Here is a 17,529-nt window from a genome sequence, read left to right as displayed (position 1 = left end):
CTAAAACTGCATTCTTCAAAGTTCCCCTGACTTCTGTGTACATTTCTGGGTTCTGATTTTGTTGTATGAAATTCCATATGGCTAGGGCCCTGGTGGTCTGAGACACCTCCTCTCTCACCATGTGCTCCCAGGACAGCAGAGGTGCTCAGATTATAGTCCCTGGTTGGAAACATATGAAGGATGATGGCAGGGTGTTTTCTGTGGATGGCCCTTGGGTCAGGAATTTGCTTCCCAGCTAGGTCTGCCAGGACTAAATTTTGAGTATTCAAGCATGATACAAGGCCCCTTTCCTAGGCATTTGCCTAAGAGACTGAGGGACAAGAAGGCAGGGGACTAAATTTATTTGGTGGATACTGAGGCGTGGGGTGGGCATGTTATATATGTTGATTGAACATATTTTTATGCATGAATAAATGAACAATGAAGATCTACTGGTACTACGTTCTTCCCCGTTAATCAGGAAACAACATAGATGTGCTTGGCAAGGGGAGAGGAAAGAGAGAGAGTTTGAATCGTCAATAGACAAATGAACTTGTGAAAGTAGTGTCAAGAGGGTATGTGATCAATTTACTAAGCACCATGCAAGTTCCTAGGAATCTGGCCAAGAGAAGTTCTGTGCTGTCCACAGTATCAAAGCTGCTTTGTATTCAGGCCACTTGGCCAGTTTTTCAGTAGAGGAGAGATCTGTGTGGCTTTTTTAATTTGGGGTTTTGGTACCTAAAAAGAACACTAGTAGTTTTAGATCAGTTCTATATCTTAAAAATGTACCCTTTGCGCAGAATGAATATGTCAATAAGGAAAACTGCTTCGCCATAGTGTCTGAAACAGACCTTGAAATACCCTTGGTTTTCAGGATGCACATCTGCCCATGAGTTTAAGGTTTACAGCATGGGATATTTCCTCTTAGTCTTCCTTTCTATCGGGCTACAAAGGAGTGGAAGATAAGTTCTGAAAGTATTTAAAAACTTGATGCAGCCTCAAAGGAGTATTAGTTCAACAGAGGTAAGAGGATATAAAAGTTGGAGTGTTCTATAATTTTCAATGTAATGCACAATGACAAATGTTGTGCACATCTTTAGAGTGAAAATATTGAGGGGGGGGAAGGTTTTCTGTACTCTTTGTATTTTAATTACAATTGTAATTAATAAGGGAAGATTAACTTTTTTATTAATCTTTTCATTAGGTCTCTGCACCCTAAATGCACATTGCCCCCCATAAGTAATAACCACTTGTTTTACAGATTATATTTTAAAATAAGTCAATCATTTGAAGTATCAGTTTCATGTACTGTATATGCCGTAGAACTTTACTGTCCTTTTCACTTTTGTGTAGTGATTTGTTAAGGTTGTTTAGGACTGAATTGCACCCTTTAAATGTTCAGAACCCTGACTTTGCTCACTTTGCACTTTACAGTTCATGGGCTGAGACCAGATATGCTCCAGCTCAACCAGGCGTAATGGACTAGATGCAGGAATCATGAATGAAATTATTTGGCCTATGTTATGCAGGCTATCAGACTCACTAGGTGACTATAAAAGTCCGTACAGGTCTTAAAATCTATGCATCAGTGCCTTCATAAAGTTCAAGAAGTGAGTTACTAATGGCAGCATACGAGTTGCATGAGTAGTGGGGTGGCAACAGTTCTCAAACTGTTTCCTTTCCTGATTCTAACAGACAAGAAGCACCAGCAGTACTAAGAACATCACCTGTAAATGGGCTGTCAAGAAATGAAAAAAATTAATTGCGCAATTAAAAAAAAATAGAATACCATTTATTTAAATATTTTTCCATGTTTTCTACATTTTCAGTTACAACACAGAACACGTGTACAGTGCTTACATTATATTTATTTTTGATTACAAGTATTTGCACTGTAAAAAAACAAAACCAAGAGAGTATTTTTCAATTCACTTAATACAAGTACTGTAGTGCAATCTCTTTATCATGAAAGTTGAACTTACAAATGTAGAATTATGTACAAAAAAACTGCATTCAAAAATAAAACAATGTAAAATTTTAGAGCCTGCAAGTCCATTCAGACCTACTTTTTGTTCAGCTAATCACTCAGACAAACAAGATTGTTTACATTTGAAGGAGATAATGCTGCCTGCTTCTTGTTTACAACGTCACCTGAAAGTGAGACATATGAATCTATTTTCTCTGATAACCGTGTCTCTTCCATACTGAGTACCTGCACTGAACATCTGTCACAAGTTTTACTTATTAAGCTGTGACATTATAACCTTACCCCACCCCATCGGGTCCAAAACTCTTTTGGGGAAGGTGTAAAAACCTCGACTTGGCCAGTTGGGCAGCACGAGAAAAATTCCTTTCCAGCCCTCAGGGAAAAAGGGCGACTAGCATGATGCTCACAGTGGATCGTGAAGGGACTTGGTCCTTTTTTAAAGATCAGAGGGCAGGTGCTTCCAGCCCAATCCAGGTGAAAGATGGCTCCCTGGGACTGTATGGGTATAAATATCACCACCACCACCTGGTCAGCTAGAAAGGCAGTGCCCCTCCCTAACCTGGTCAAGCTGTTTCCTGTTCCTCCCTGCTCTGCACAGGTAAATTTTCTGCCTTCCTCCTCTCTGCTACTAGTTGTGGGGGGAGCCCTTAAAGGGGCAACAACTACTTCCAGACAGCCGGACTAAGGCCCACTACATAAAGTTTTGTGAGCACGATAGTATATAATACGAAAAATTAGCTGATGGCTGAACAGCAAGGCTTGGGAGAAATCCAGTCTCCACTGAAGTCAGTGGCAAAACTCCCATTGACTTCAGCGGGCTGGGACTTCACCCTGTATTTTTAATATATTGTTCAGCTTCTGAAAGCATCCTTAGATCATTTATAATATACAAAAAGGGTTTATATGTAATATTATTATTTAGCAGTTATATGGTGCATTATGTTTTCAAATCACTGTGTGAAGAGTGCTGATATTAAAAAATAAAAGTCAGGTTTAGAACACGTGAGAGATGAATTGTGCAAACACTATGTGAAACTTTTCCTACCGGTTTTGCAGAGCTCTGACACATGCACACCGATTCCACTTACAAGCTTAGAAACCTTCAGTCAAGGTTATGGGGACCTGCATGAAAACCCCCTAAGCTTATTTTTACCAGCTTAGGTTAAAACTTCCCCAAGGTACAAACTATTTTACCTTTTGCCCTTGGACTTTATTGCTGCCACCACCAAGCGTCTAACAAATATATAACCGGGAAAGAGCCCGCTTGGAAACGTCTTTCCCCCCAAAATCCTCCCCAAACCCTACACCCCCTTTCCTGGGGAAGGCTTGATAAAAATCCTCACCAATTTGCATAGGTGAATACAGACCCAAACCCTTGGATCTTAAGAACAATGAAAAAGCAATCAGGTTCTTAAAAGAAGAATTTTAATTGAAGAAAAAGTAAAAGAATCACCTCTGTCAAATCAGGATGGTAAATACCTTACAGGGTAATCAGATTCAAAACATAGAGAATCCCTCTAGGCAAAACCTTAAGTTACAAAAAGACACAAAAACAGGAATATACATTCCATTCAGCACAGCTTATTGTATCAGCCATTTAAACAAAACAGAATCTAACGCATATCTAACTAGATTGCTTACTAAGTTCTAAGACTCCATTCCTTTTCTGTTCCTGGCAAAAAACAACACAGACAGAGAGAGCCTTTGTTTCTCCCCCACTTCAGCTTTGAAAGTATCTTGTCTCCTCATTGGTCATTTTGGTCAGGTGCCAGCGAGGTTATCCTCGCTTCTTAACCCTTTACAGGTGAAAGGGTTTTTCCTCTGGCCAGGAGGGATTTTAAAGGTGTTTACCCTTCCCTTTATATTTATGACACCTTCTAATCAAATGCTGTAAAGTAAGAGAAACTTAGCCATTAGCTGACTGACATTGCATCACATAGGAACAGCTTTGCATCACAAGTAGTTTGCACTAAATGAAGATGTTTCTAATTACCCAAATAAAATAAAATACATTTTGAAGAGCAGCAGTAGTCTCCTTTATTACACGTTTTCTAGTTCCATCATTAAAGGCTAAAAAAAGTCACAAAGTGTAACTAACATTGCTTTAGCTTTAACAAAATTATTAAAGCTAACATGGAAATAATATTAAGCATGTCTATAGCGCAGTAAATGAACCTTATAAAACATAGACTACAATAAGGTCCCTGACTTGGAGAGCATACAGTCTAACACAGGACAACAGTGAAGATAAGAGGTTGTATTTGGTTCTTAATGAGACCTGTAGAAGAAGAGTTGTTTGATAGGCAAGAAGTGGGCAACTGTGCTGTGCAGAGGAGAAGCATGATACAAGGCGCAAAGGCAAGAGTAGATGTGACCAAGGGAGCAGTAAGGAGGAGAGGATTGGGAGTAGCATGGAGTGAGATGGTGAATAGAAGGAAATGAACTGAAATGCAGAAGGGACATAATTATATAGGGTTTGAAGATGAGTCAAAGGTGCTTGTATAAGAGGCAGTAAGAGATGAAAAGCAATGGAAGGGATTCAGGATGGTGAGTAGGTGATAACACGGATGGACCAGTGGGAGATTCCAGTGATATTAGCAGGAGTATTTTGGGTAGAATCAGGTGGGAAGAGAAGAGGGATGGTGTTACTGGAGAAGAGACATTTATTGTAATCAAGACACAAAATTGCTACTGTAGACATGGGTTTTACCAGAGGGAATAAAGACTAAAAAGATTTTTGTGTTATTAAGCAGGAAGATATGAAGAAAGAATCCGGATATGAAGGGAGGAAAGAGAAGTTTGAGACTCGTATGTGAAGTACCTGGATCCAATGCCAAACCAATCAGCCATCTCCAGAAAATCTGGGGCTCCCATTCCTCCTCTAAAAGCCCACTTTCCCTAGCATCTTGAATTTTCTGTAGTAACACATAGTGAAGTCTTCTTATTGCAGGATTTTCCAAATGAATAACCTAAATGTTTTCCAGATACAATGTAGCTACGGAGATGCCTTCCTCCTATAAAATCTTTCCTTACAGTATTAAGCAGATTCTTCCTCTGTAAGGTACAGGCCATGAAAAATCAGTATCTTATCCTACATCCATTAGCTGTCCACTGCTTTTTCTTCCCTTTTTTCCCCTTCCCCTTTTTGTTTTGGTGAGTTGTCTGTGAAAATTCTGAGCATCAAATAATATGATTAGTGTTCCCCATATCTTTCTCGTACCTTTATGTAACCTAAGTGTTTTTAAAGAACAGAACAATGTTGGCCACTGGGTACAATAATAAGCTACATTTTAAAATTAGAGTAGATTGATAAGATGAGAAGTGCTGTCATGCTGCATCTCCCTTGTGCCAGTCTGCTGTTGCAAAGTGGGTAGCTCTGGCCAGCTGGCCATGCCTGAGGGGAATGCCTAGGTGGTATAGCACTAATACAGGGAAAAGAGGGCAGGGAAAAGGGGACACGGCTGAAGTTTCCCTGTGCTCCAGTGATCTCACTGGATCAGCCCTTAGAAGACATAGGCATTCAGGTGTAACGTAGAGCAGTTCCTGAGGTGCTCTAAGTTATGCCAGGGACTGGTCCAGAGAAGTGAGTCACAAAGTTGGAGCTCATGGCTAAAACGGGATGTGGGATGTTCACACCTAAAGATCAACAGTTTGCTGAGTATAAACAAAGGCGTACAAGCCAAGCGAAAGTAGGAGAAAGCACTTCACAGGCACGGCAATGTTTCAGACTAGCCTTGATACGCTAACAGATTGAGAGGTAGGAACAGATATGTATGTTTGTAGGGCATGGTTACACTACAAACTTTTGGTGACATAAGTTACTTTGGCATAAAGCTGCTGCAGTTAGTACATGGCTTGTGTGTCTGCATACTTTGCTCCTTGTGTTGGCACTGTGCATACTCACTAGGAGTGCTTGTTTCAGTGTGTGGTGTGGTGCCCCATGGATAGATACCGTCCGACTTTTGGGAAGATCTGGTAAAGCACAGTGGGGCAGAAATGAGTCGCACAGGGGTCACTAGGATTGCGGGGTCAAGTTTCAATCATGCTACTTTCTCCACCCCATAATGCCATTCCTATCCCATAATTTTCATGCCTTTTTTGAAAATCTCACAAACCCGAATAGGACTTGCTGTCTCTGACAGAAGCATGGAGTCCACACAGCTCTGCACTATTGTCATGAACATTGCAAGCACAGGGCGTGTGATCCTTGGGTATTTGCAGAGCCATGGGGAATGTGACGATTTCTTCAAGGGCAGATTGCTGTGGGACATAGCGAGAACCGGTTCAAAATTGTTGATAACGTTCATGGAGCAGCTGTAAATAATGGTGTGCCGCAGAAATGAGCACTGACTGATGGGATCGCATCATACTGCAGGTTTGGGATGATGAGCAGTGGCTGCAGGACTTTTGGATATGCAAGGCCACATTCCTGGATCTGTGTGCTGCGCTCACCTCAGTCCTCCAGCATAGGGACTCTAGAATGAGAGCAGCACTGGCAGTGGTAGAGCAAGTGGAGATCGCCCTGTGGAAACTTGCAATGCTGAATTGCTACTGGTCAGTGACAAATCATTTTGGTGTTGGAAAATCCACTGTGGGGACCATTGTTATGCAAGTGTGCAGGGCTATTACTTATCTCTGCTACTCAGCACTGTGACTCCAGGCAGTGTGCAGGACATAATGGATGGATCTGCAGTAATGGGGTTCCTAAACTGCAGTAGATCAATAGACAAGATGCACATCCCTATTTTGCTACCAGACCACCTTGCTGCAGAGTACATCAACTGAAAAGGCTATTTTTCTACGGTTATGCAGGTGCAAGTTGGTCATCGGGGATGCTTCACTGACATCAATGTTGACTGGTTAAGAAAAGTGTATGGCGCCTGCATTTTTAAGAACTCAGGACTGTTCAGAAAGCTACAAGCAGGGACTTTCTTTCACAACCAGTGGATTACCAGTGACGATGTTGAAATGCCATTAGTGATCCTAGGGGGACCCAGTCTACCCCTTACTACCCTGGCTCATGAAGCCAGACACTGGCCACCTTGACAGCATCAAGGGGAGATTCATCTACAGCAGTGGTTCCCAAACTGGGGTTCGTAAAATGTTACAGGGGGTACTCAGGGAAAAATTCCCGAATGGTGGACAGAGCTGTCCCTAGGGACTCAGGGCAGAGCAGGCCAGAAGCCTGGAGCCCCTGGACTTCCAAGAGCGAAGCAGATCAAAGCAAGCATATCTATCACACTGAGGAGATTTAAATTTCAAGACTCCTTATAAGAAATAGAAATGGAGGTGGATATTTTTTGGAGTTTTTAAAATTAAATAGGCAGCTAGTATTGTTTCTAAAATTATTATGAAGAACAAGTTTAAGCTTTGTTGTAATGTGCGTTGTTTGCCTGGACTGCTCAAGACCTGAATGCTTGTGTAGGAGGAACTCTTTGAGCTGGCTTCTTAAATACCTTCATGCTGTTTCACATCTGATACTGCTTGATGAAACATAGGAGCCTTGTCTTATAATAGGCTTATTGAAAGTGATACAAGCTATGAAAGTGAAATCTTGGAAGAGTGTTGCCGTTTTCATAATGTAATAAAAATACTGTAATGATAAATAATAAATAGTGTGTAATAAGCATGTCATAAAAACAAATTTTATATTTCCAAGATCACTGCTTTTATAATTTATACTCAGGTAAAGGAGAGAATCCCTGGAAATATTCATTTTTAGGAGGGGGTTCGTGAGACTTGACATTTTAGTGGAAGGGGTTCACAAGTTGTTAAAGTTTGGGAACCACTGATCTACAGGCTTAGCAAGTGCAGAATGACAGCTGAATTGGCTTTTAGTAAACTGAAGGGATGCTGACATTGCTTACTGACAAGACTGTATCTCATTGAGAAAAGTAGTCCAATGGTTATAGCTGCCTGCCATGTCCTGCATAACATCTGTGAAGTAAACGGGAAGAAGTTGCCACAGGATAGAGGGCGAAGGTGGAGCAGCTGTTTGCTGAGTTTGAACAGCCATACAGTGGCTCAGTGGTTTAGGGAGGCTTTGAAAGAGCACTTTAACAGTGAGCCATAGTAATGTGTTGTAGTGTACTATGCTCTACCTGGCACTGCAGTTTGGGGGCCTGTTAGGAATTATGTGGCGCTTGATGCTCATCTATGAATATAACACTGTCAATGTATCTATTAATTTTGTGGTGCTTGTTGTAGATTTATGATTATATCCTTGCATGTGTCACTCATCCTATGAGTTCTGTCAAAGTATACAAGTACAGCTAAGTGGGTGCTTTCACTACCACCAGGCATTCTGCAGCATATATTGGGAACTAATAGCGATTAATTGTTTTACAAACAATAGAGTTTTATTGAGTGATGAAAATACTTAAAAAATTCTGTGCAAGTTAAAAACAAATACATTAAAACTTTAATAAATTTATATCACAGAGTTTAGAAAAGGGGAAGGAACATTCATGTCCATTTTAGCTACACATACATTAGTCATGGCTCTCACAGGTCAGTGCGTGTGAAGCTGTGGTTGTCCTTAGTGTGGAATGGTAGGGACAGGGGTGCCATGTGGAATAGTGGAGGGAGGCATGTAGAGAGGTGCTACACTGCAGTTCTCCATGGCCTGCAAAGGGAGGTGAGCCTGACATTGAATCTTTAGGTCCACAAGAGTCTGCAGCATCTGCATTTGCTGCCAGAGAAGCCCCATTATGTCCTGATGCAGCTTCCTGGCCTCTTCCTGCTGGGACTCCTGGACCTTTCTCCTCTCTGTTCTTTCCTTCTCCATAGTCTGCATGATTCATCCTCCAGGCCCTCTCTTGACGCTTGGATACAGCACTGGGTTGCAGGATCTTGCTGAACAGGTCATCTTGAGTCTGCTTCTTTCCCCTCCTTATCTGGCTCAAGTGTTGTCATAAATATAAAGGGAAGGGTAACCACCTTGCTGTATACAGTGCTATAAAATCCCTCCTGGCCAGAGGCAACATCCTGTTACCTGTAAAGGGTTAAGAAGCTCAGCTAACCTGGCAGGCACCTGACCCAAAGGACCAATAAGGGAACAAGATACTTTCAAATCTTGGGGGAGGGGGTGGAAGACTTTTGTTTGTGCTCTTTGTTTACACATGTTTGTTCTCTCTTGGGACTGAGAGAGGCCAGACAGAAATCCATCTTCTCCAACCCATCCTAATCCAAGTCTCCAGTATTTCAACGAGTATAGGTAAACCAAGCAAGGCGGATTAGTTTATCTTTTGTTTTATGTGAATTTTCCCTGTGTTAAGAAGTAGGTTTATTCCTGTTTTCTGTAACTTTAAGGTTTTGCCCAGAGGGGGATCCTCTGTGTTTTGAATCTGAATACCCTGTAAAGTATTTTAAATCCTGATTTTACAGAGGTGATTCTTTTACCTTTTCTTTAATTAAAATTCTTCTTTTAAGAACCTGATTGCTTTTTCATTGTTCTTAAGATCCAAGGGTTTGGGTCTGTGTTCACTTGTACAAATTGGAGAGGATTATTATCAAGCCTTCTCCTGGAAAGAGGATGTAGGGCTTGGGGGGATATTTTGGGGGAAGACATCTCCAAGTGGGCTCTTTCCCTGTTCTTTGTTTAAAATGCTTGGTGGTGGCAGCATATTGTTCAAGGCCAAGGCAAAGTTTGTACGTTGGGGAAGTTTTAACCTAAGCTGGTAAGAATAAGCTTAGGGGATCTTTCATGCTGGTCCCCACATCTGTACCCTAGAGTTCAGAGTGGGGAAGGAACCTTGACAAGTGTGAAGGGAGAACCCCTCCAGGCCACAACGGCAGCAGCTATAGATAAACCAGCTATAGATAAACCATTGTCAGCACAGGCACAACGAAAAGCGAAAGTTAAGATTCAGAACTCCCTTCTTTTGCTCCCACAAAGTTTTAAACAAGACTTGACACTTCTGCTTGGGATGACTTGTGCACGGCACCGCTCACAGCACCTGCAGGATGAATAGGGCCCGCAAGATGTGAGAGAAATGAGGAGGAAATTGCTTGGTTGCATGAAACTATGAATATAGGGCAATGGCACTGGATATTGGCACCATTGTCCCACAGGTGGTGGTGATTTTAGCTGATATCTCACTCATGCAGGTAGCAAATACATAGAAAGCACAGCAGCTGCTGGCATCTCACAGCTGCCCGCACCTGTATGCTGCTAGTCTGTTGACTGCAACCGGGCCTGCCAAAGTTATCAGCGACTGGCGCAGGGAAAGCGTCTTATTGCGGAGACAGAAAATACACATTTAGCAACGTGTTAGGACAATTCTGTCTGTGGTTTATTAAAAGTAATCGTGGCGACCAGCAACCCTTGTGAAGCAAGCTGTTCTTCTCTTTTAGGAAATGCATCTTCCTCCCTCAGACGTTGCGGACATTTGTTATTGTTTGCTGCTTTCAGATCCCTTTCCTGTGCTTTTTTTGAAGCTATTGTACAGTGGCTTTTTCTTGGCTTGTTACTTTCTATTGATTATTTAAAAAATAAAACAAAAAGGGTGGCTATCTCTGGGACCTCATATTTCTTCGATCTTGCACAATTGTACTAGAGCAGTGGTTCCCAAACTGAGGTTCGTGAAATGTTACAGGGGGTTCTCAGGGAAAAATTCCCGAATGGTGGACAGAGCTGTCCCTAGGGACCCCGGGCAGCATGGGGCTAGCAGCCCGGAGCCCCTGGACTTCCAAGAGCTAAGCAGATCAAAGCAAGCATATCTATCACACTGAGGAGATTTAAACTTCAAGACTCCTTATAAGAAATAGAAATGGAGTTGGATATTTTTTGGTGTTCTTAAAATTAAATAGGCAGCTAGTATTGTTTTTAAAATTATTATGAAGAACAAGTTTAAGCTTTGTTGTAACATGCGTTGTTTGCCTGGACTGCTCAAGACCTGAATGCTTGTGTAAGAGGAACTCTTTGAGCTGGCTTCTTAAATACCTTCATGCTGTTTCACATCTGATACTCCTTGATGAAGCATAGGAGCCTTGTCTTATAATAGGCTTATTGAAAGTGATACAAGCTACGAAAGTGAAATCTTGGAAGAGTGTTGCCGTTTTCATAATGTAATAAAAATACTGTAATGATAAATAATTAATAATAAATAGTGTGTAATAAGCATGTCATAAAAACAAATTTTATATTTCCAAGATCACTGCTTTTATAATTTATACTCCGGTAAGGGAGGGAATCCCTGGAAATATTCATTTTTAGGAGGAGGCTCGTGAGACTTGACATTTTAGTGAAAGGGGTTCACAAGTTGTTAAAGTTTGGGAACCACTGTACTAGAGGGAGATATTAGTGCTTTTTTTGGTCAACCAAGTGTTAACAATAAAATTGTTTCATTTGAAGAAAATTCTGAAATAAATTAGCATAAAATAAATTTCAGAATGCAGACATTTTTATTTTTAATAGAATGTTCTCATGAATATTAAAATATACTGGTTGATTGGCCTACTTATTTTGACACACTTATTTATGCTTGGTTAAAAGTTGGATATTCTTCTGTAGGTATGAATTCCGATTACAGGAATTAGTTAAAATATTTTTAAAAATTAATCCTATCCATTACAGTTTGATAAATATAGTATTGCCTTCTGAACAGGGATGGATAATAGCAGATTTTTATTTGAACTACTGTTATGTTGTAGAGCTGAAAAATAACCAGTAAACTTTTAAAATCTGAAATATATATTAGTAGGCTTATTGGCTGTTAGAACACTGCTGGGTGTATACAAAGTTATATTCCCTTTTCAGGGACAGATGACTGTGTATGCAAAGTTTGACAAAGATACTTACCTCCGAGAAGATGCTGAATGTTACTTTGTTTACAATGGATCCACTCAGAGACACATAACGTTTGCGGAGCGAATTAATGATAGTGCTCTTCAGTCCATCATTCCAGGTGAGCACTGTTGTTATATCACGTTTTTATTTCTCTGTCCCACCCCCACTTTCCTTTTTGATGTGAATTAAAATCTGATAGTTTGACATAGTTGTGTTTTCTTATTAAGTTTTTATAATGGGAAACATGGTACGGTGGGGTGGGCTTTGGGGATGAGTTTGTGTGGTTAGTCTTGTTTCTGCCCTCTTGTGCTTTTTGCAACACTATATATTGTTTGCAATGGGGGAGCAGTACAGTGCATGTGGTCTTCAGATGTGACTTGATGATTAAGCCTCTGTGATGTCTACAAAACAAGCCAAGTCTTAGCTCAGGCCTTTTGCTACTGGACTTCTGAAGCCTGCAGAACCCCTCTATGTCAGTCTGTGGGCCATCCCAGGATGTAGTGGTTAAGATCGTCCAGTTCTTCAATCTTGGCTTGATCTGGGGATTTTACTGAGAACTGTGGATTTGTCCAGGTCTGGGTTATGTGTGTGCTGCTCTGTGGCTTGCTGGGTATGGGGTTTTGTGGACAATTCCAGCCTGCATTGTATCATTTGACAAATGATGTGAAGAGATTATATTATGGGAGGTAGATCCAAGGAGGCAGCGTTCAGGTTAAGTGCCTAGACCTGCCTCTGCATTTTAAGTGCTTGTTTTTATGGCCTTGGCCCTTCAGTGTTGTTTCTTTGGGTTGTGGGGGAAGGCAGAAAAAAGAATGAGAAACACACTTGTTGGTGAGCAAGTAAACCCTCTTGTTTCTGGTAGGGTGAGAAATGCCCATACTTATTTGACTTCTGGAATTGTTGTGGCGCCCATGAATGTAGTGCTACATCAAGACCTGGGTTGGAGTCACCTTGCAGCTAGGGCCACCATCCCTAAGAGCAGGACTGGGGAGCATCACTTCTTAATTCTCTTCTGATTTGAAGTCTTGTAGTAGGAAGTCATCAACACTTGTATTTGGAACATTGCCTAAGCTGATGATGTATGTGGAAGAGGAGTGGGATGCAAACATATGATACTGGTGCTTCACAATGAAGGGTGTGAACTTGGACTAGCCTGACACCCCATTTACTGCCTTAAAAAGAGATTATCTCCTTGGCTGCTATAATACGGAAACTGATTGGTTTTTAAAAAAATATTATTTGTGAACTTTCCATTTGTTAGTAAATAGCAGATATAAATACAGTATTCCAGTGCAGTAGGCTCTGCTTGTTACTTGTTCCTATTTACTTATGTAATAACTAGAGGAGATTTAGATTCTGAAAACAGGCAGTTGATGAAAAGGAAAAATTCTGTGCTGTCCCATGACTGCTTCTTTAATTCACTGAATGGGAAGAGATTATCATGGAATAAAATGGAAGAAATGTCATGTTTTATTCCAGGGTATCAAACTAATTTTTTTATAGAGGAATGAATTTGTTTTTGAACAAGAAATAAAAACATAAGGCCATAGACTACACTCAACCTGCTATCTATTCCTACAGAAAATAACGAGTGATTTAAAACAAAGATTGAGGGTTGAATAGTCTTTATATTGTAACAAAACTTTACTAAGCAACGTTGCCAAATAAAAGTACTTTGTATCATTTTACGTTTAAAGACGACTGCTATCACTGTTACTTGTTTACTTGCCCATTTTCTTGTGTATTTAATTTACCTGATTTGTATGAACAATTGTAGTATGCAGAAATCAGATGCATACCTACATTGTTTTAAAATCTACCCTTTAAAATAGTATCAGTAGGTTTCAGCATTCACTCATGTGAGATGTATAAGAACAGTGCACAGCTCTTGTAGAGATATTTCTAAGACATCACATTTAGATAACTATCTTTGAAACTAACCCTGGGGTTTTCAAAAGAGCCTGAGGGAGTTAGGTGTCTAGGACAGTGGGCTCCTAACACAGCTGGGCACCTGTGGAAATTCCAGCCATAAACTGAAAACTTAAAATTGCTTTAAATCCGTGTTGTCAAAAATGTGGTTGCATAAATAGAGACATACATTTGTGGAAAGCTTCTGGGGAGGTCAGGGGGTATAAAATCCATGTTTAAAAAAAAAACTCCTGGTGCTCCCACTCCTTGTTCCTCAGGAATCCCTTTCTTTGCTGTCATCATTTTTCTTCCTTCTGACCCAAAGAACTGTTTCTGTGGTCGGTGACAGCAGTCACAAATAAAGGGCTGATCTTGCTAGGAGAGCAGAAGGGAGGTATAGAAAAAGTTGCCACTGGGGGCGAGTCACCATCTATACTGGTCCTCCACTGAAAGTTGTGATTTTTCTATTCATATGACTGTTACATCTTTAATTTACATGTCAACATCTGCTACCCTGCAGGTGACATCTGCTGCCCTGTCCACTCACTGCCTCTGGTTCTGTTCCCCCCTCCCTACTCTCACTCACTGTGACCTAGCAGATGTGCTTTGGGCATGGGGTTGGAGGTATCTAGCTGTGCTTGGTCCCAAAATGTGCATGCTGGGATCTGTTCAACTAGCACCCATGCTTAGATGCGGTCTGCCAATGACCACTTACCCATCTCCCACTTTCAATCCTGCTGATGAATACTGAGGACTTTGCAGGGTAGAACCAAGACTGTTAAGGGAATTCTAGGACTCAGATAATTTAAATTTACCATTTCACATCTCTTTTTTCTTTTTTTTTCTTAAATTACTGTAGGTGTTGAAATGCCCTAAGCCACCTCATGCTTTTGAATTGGGGCATTCAGCACTTACTGTAATCTGAGATGTGTTTTTAAGCAGACCATCTTAAAGTACCCAGGACTGGAAAGGCTGGTTTTGAAACCAAATACATCCATATCACTGGGAGGACATTTGTTATCAGTATAGTCAGTTTTAAATTTGTGACCAAATGTGAGTGATAGATTCCCTTTACAAATGGATTTAAATGGAGGGAAATAAAATAAAGCAATGTCAGATACATTTTCGAAGTATTTCTTAGGTTAAACAAGAGATGAGGGAAGAGCAATATATATTCTAAAAGTAGCTAATGTGTTAATGATTGATCTACATTATATTTCAGGCCATGGATGCCAAGAAACAGTTTCAGTCTCTGTGTTCATGTACACGAAGGGATATTCACCTGTGACCCTGGGCTGCTGCTCTGTCACTTACAAACAGAATCTGTCTTGCAAGTTATCTCATTTTCTGGTTAGCCACTTTGACTGCGTCACTTCTACTAGTCACCAGACACTACTCAGTAAGTTTGGGCTAACTGTGGAAGATTTGCAGTCACTGGATCATGATATGATGCTGGCCATAGCTCATGAAGAGCTGCCACCTACATGGAACGTCCTTGGAAATTGTTCAGAAGACGGTAGGATTTTTCACTGAAAAGCTTTTAACTGTAATTTGCCTCTACCTGTACAATTCAGACTAGTGTTTGTGACCTTTCATAGCAGATTCTGCATCCCTGTGGTTTTATTTTACTGTTATGATGGGAACTTACATTTCAGAGAAGGGAAATCAAGGCTTCAGTTTGTTCCTGTATCATCACATTGTTATTGTAATTCAGTCTGTCAAAGAATCTTTTGTACCTTGACTCTCACTGTGAATTTAGTCCTTTTGATGAATAATGCCTGTCTACAACTGATGACAATTTTGGTGCTTCAAAAAAACCTAAGGATTATTATAATGCTTGCTGAGCAGGACCGGCTCTAGGCACCAGCAAAGCAAGCACATGCTCGGGGCGGCACAATTCCAGAGGCGGCATCATTCCGGCCAACATTTTTTTTTTTTTTTTTGCTTATGCAGTTGTGCTCTCGGAGCTTGGGGCGGCAAAAAACCTCGAGCCGGCCCTGGTGCTGAGGAGCGTGAAATTTTTCTTTAGACCCACAAAAAAAAATTATGATGTCATGAAACAGGCAAAAGAATGTCACAGTACAGGAATTCTAACTAGTGACTATGCATATTGTTTACCACGTTACAGTCAATAGTGATGCCTCGCTTAGGATTGCATTGACCCCTTGAAGAATACATATTCTATAAGTTTCAGGGCTACCCTATACAAGATGGACTCCTCATTAATATATTAATATGCTCTGCTAGGGGAGCATGGGATTTTTTAGTGGCCGGTTGTGTGCTGAGAGAATGTAGAATGAAAAATAGCCATGGTACTTTATTTGAGCAGTATTACTAAAACTTTTGTCATGAAATCAGTTGAAATGTCGGTTTCAGGTTTATTTACAAACACACAACTAGGGTTAGGTTTGCTGAGGAGCATGAACTTTTTCTTTAGACCCAGCTGATTTATAGCTTTGCTTGTAAGCCATGTGAAACTTCATGGCTTCACGTGTTTTCCACTGATGATCTGGTACGTTTGGCTGAGTTTTGTTTTGAGTATTTGAAATTGTTCAAAATTTGAGGACAAGCAACCCAATGTGAACCTAAGCTGAAAAAAGACATTTGGGAAACACAACCACTGAGTTTCACCCAGTTATATTTATTGCACTCTCTGGGTGTGAATTGTTTCAAGACTTTTCTAATTCCACTAAGTGTGTAGATAGTAGTGGATTTCATGCTGCTCTGGGGTGTTCTTTTTGAAAAAAGGTTTTTCAGGAGATTGGAAATCTGTTTTAAAAAATGGTTTTCATTCATAGGATTATTTTTCCCTACAAAATTTGATATTAGGGATATACCTGATTAGAGTTAAAAAAAAAAAAAGTAGAGTGCTTGTGTGGTGCATTGAATTAGTGCACGCATGTACGGAGAGTTGCTGGCTTAGGCAATAAGAAAGTGTGTGTTCAGTTGTTTCCTTCTCATGTGTAGTAAACATTGGTTCACATCACTAAACTACATTGTAGTTGAGCATAGTTTCTAATCAAGGGCTTGAGCCAAGGCCACAGAAGGCCATGGGAATCCTCTCATTACTTCAGTGGGTTTCAGTTTGGGGTCGTAGCGAGGCCCATGTCTAAAATATCAGTAGGCATAGCTATATTCTGAGGTAGAAAGCCAGGGCTGTGTTGGGACACTTGCATGGCACCTGCCCACACTAAACGTGCTGCAGCTTCAGTTACTTCCACTAGGCTGACTGAGTTTTAAAGTCATAGGGTCATGAGACTGTCTCAGCCAGTATTAGGCACTCCTGTGAAAATAGCAGCTTCCATCTAAATATCACTGGACTCTTCCTTTAATTTTTAGTTACTGTCCAGCAAGTTTACTTCAAAATGCTCCTTTCATTCCGAATATTGCGCTACTCACTACCAGAAGAGTCTGAAAGGGCTTCACTTTACCTTTTGTTTTCATACCTTTTGCACTTGCTTTCCACTTTGTTTGAGACTGACAAGCCTCAAATGCAGTGATAAAGCTGGGAAATGTGTCCCAACTACTGCATTAAATGTAATTGTTTGAAATATGTGATCACTTTGCCCCAAATGTGTTTCATTATCAGTTATGTTGTGTGGATACTTTCTATGTTTTAGATTTTCCTTGTAATCTGTGTTTCTGTTTTAGCCAATAACTAATGGTCAATAGCTAGTCCAGGGGTGGACAAACTTTTTGGCCTGAGGGCCACATTGGGGTTCCAAAACTGTATGGAGGGCTGGGTAGGGAAGGCGGTGCCTCACTACTTCCGTCAGAACCTCCGACCCAGCCAACCCCTTCTGCTCCTTGTCCCCTGACCGCGCCCTCCCGGGACTTCCTGCCCCTTATCCAACCCCCCCTGCTC

General features: G+C 40.8%; 1 protein-coding gene across 5 annotated transcripts in view; it reads left to right on the top strand.

Annotated features, from left to right (window-relative positions):
- The window catches only part of ARHGEF28 (Rho guanine nucleotide exchange factor 28), a 192,943-nt gene that overhangs the window by 38,435 nt on the left and 136,979 nt on the right, over positions 1-17,529 (top strand). The window contains exons 1-3 of one of the 5 annotated variants that reach the window (XM_074952733.1): positions 880-1,002; positions 11,727-11,874; positions 14,887-15,180. In XM_074952733.1, the coding sequence (XP_074808834.1) occupies positions 970-1,002; positions 11,727-11,874; positions 14,887-15,180 (475 nt within the window). In that variant the 5' untranslated portion in view covers positions 880-969. Of the gene's footprint in view, positions 1-879; positions 1,003-11,726; positions 11,875-14,886; positions 15,181-17,529 lie in introns of those variants that run through there. The other 4 variants (XM_074952735.1, XM_074952734.1, XM_074952737.1 and 1 more) reach the window with 4 other exon arrangements.

The sequence above is a fragment of the Natator depressus genome, chromosome 5 (genome assembly GCF_965152275.1).
Source record: "Natator depressus isolate rNatDep1 chromosome 5, rNatDep2.hap1, whole genome shotgun sequence".
Taxonomy (NCBI): Eukaryota; Metazoa; Chordata; order Testudines; family Cheloniidae; genus Natator; species Natator depressus.
The sequence above is the reverse complement of the archived record's forward strand: the minus strand, read 5'-3'. Positions and strand labels throughout refer to the sequence as shown.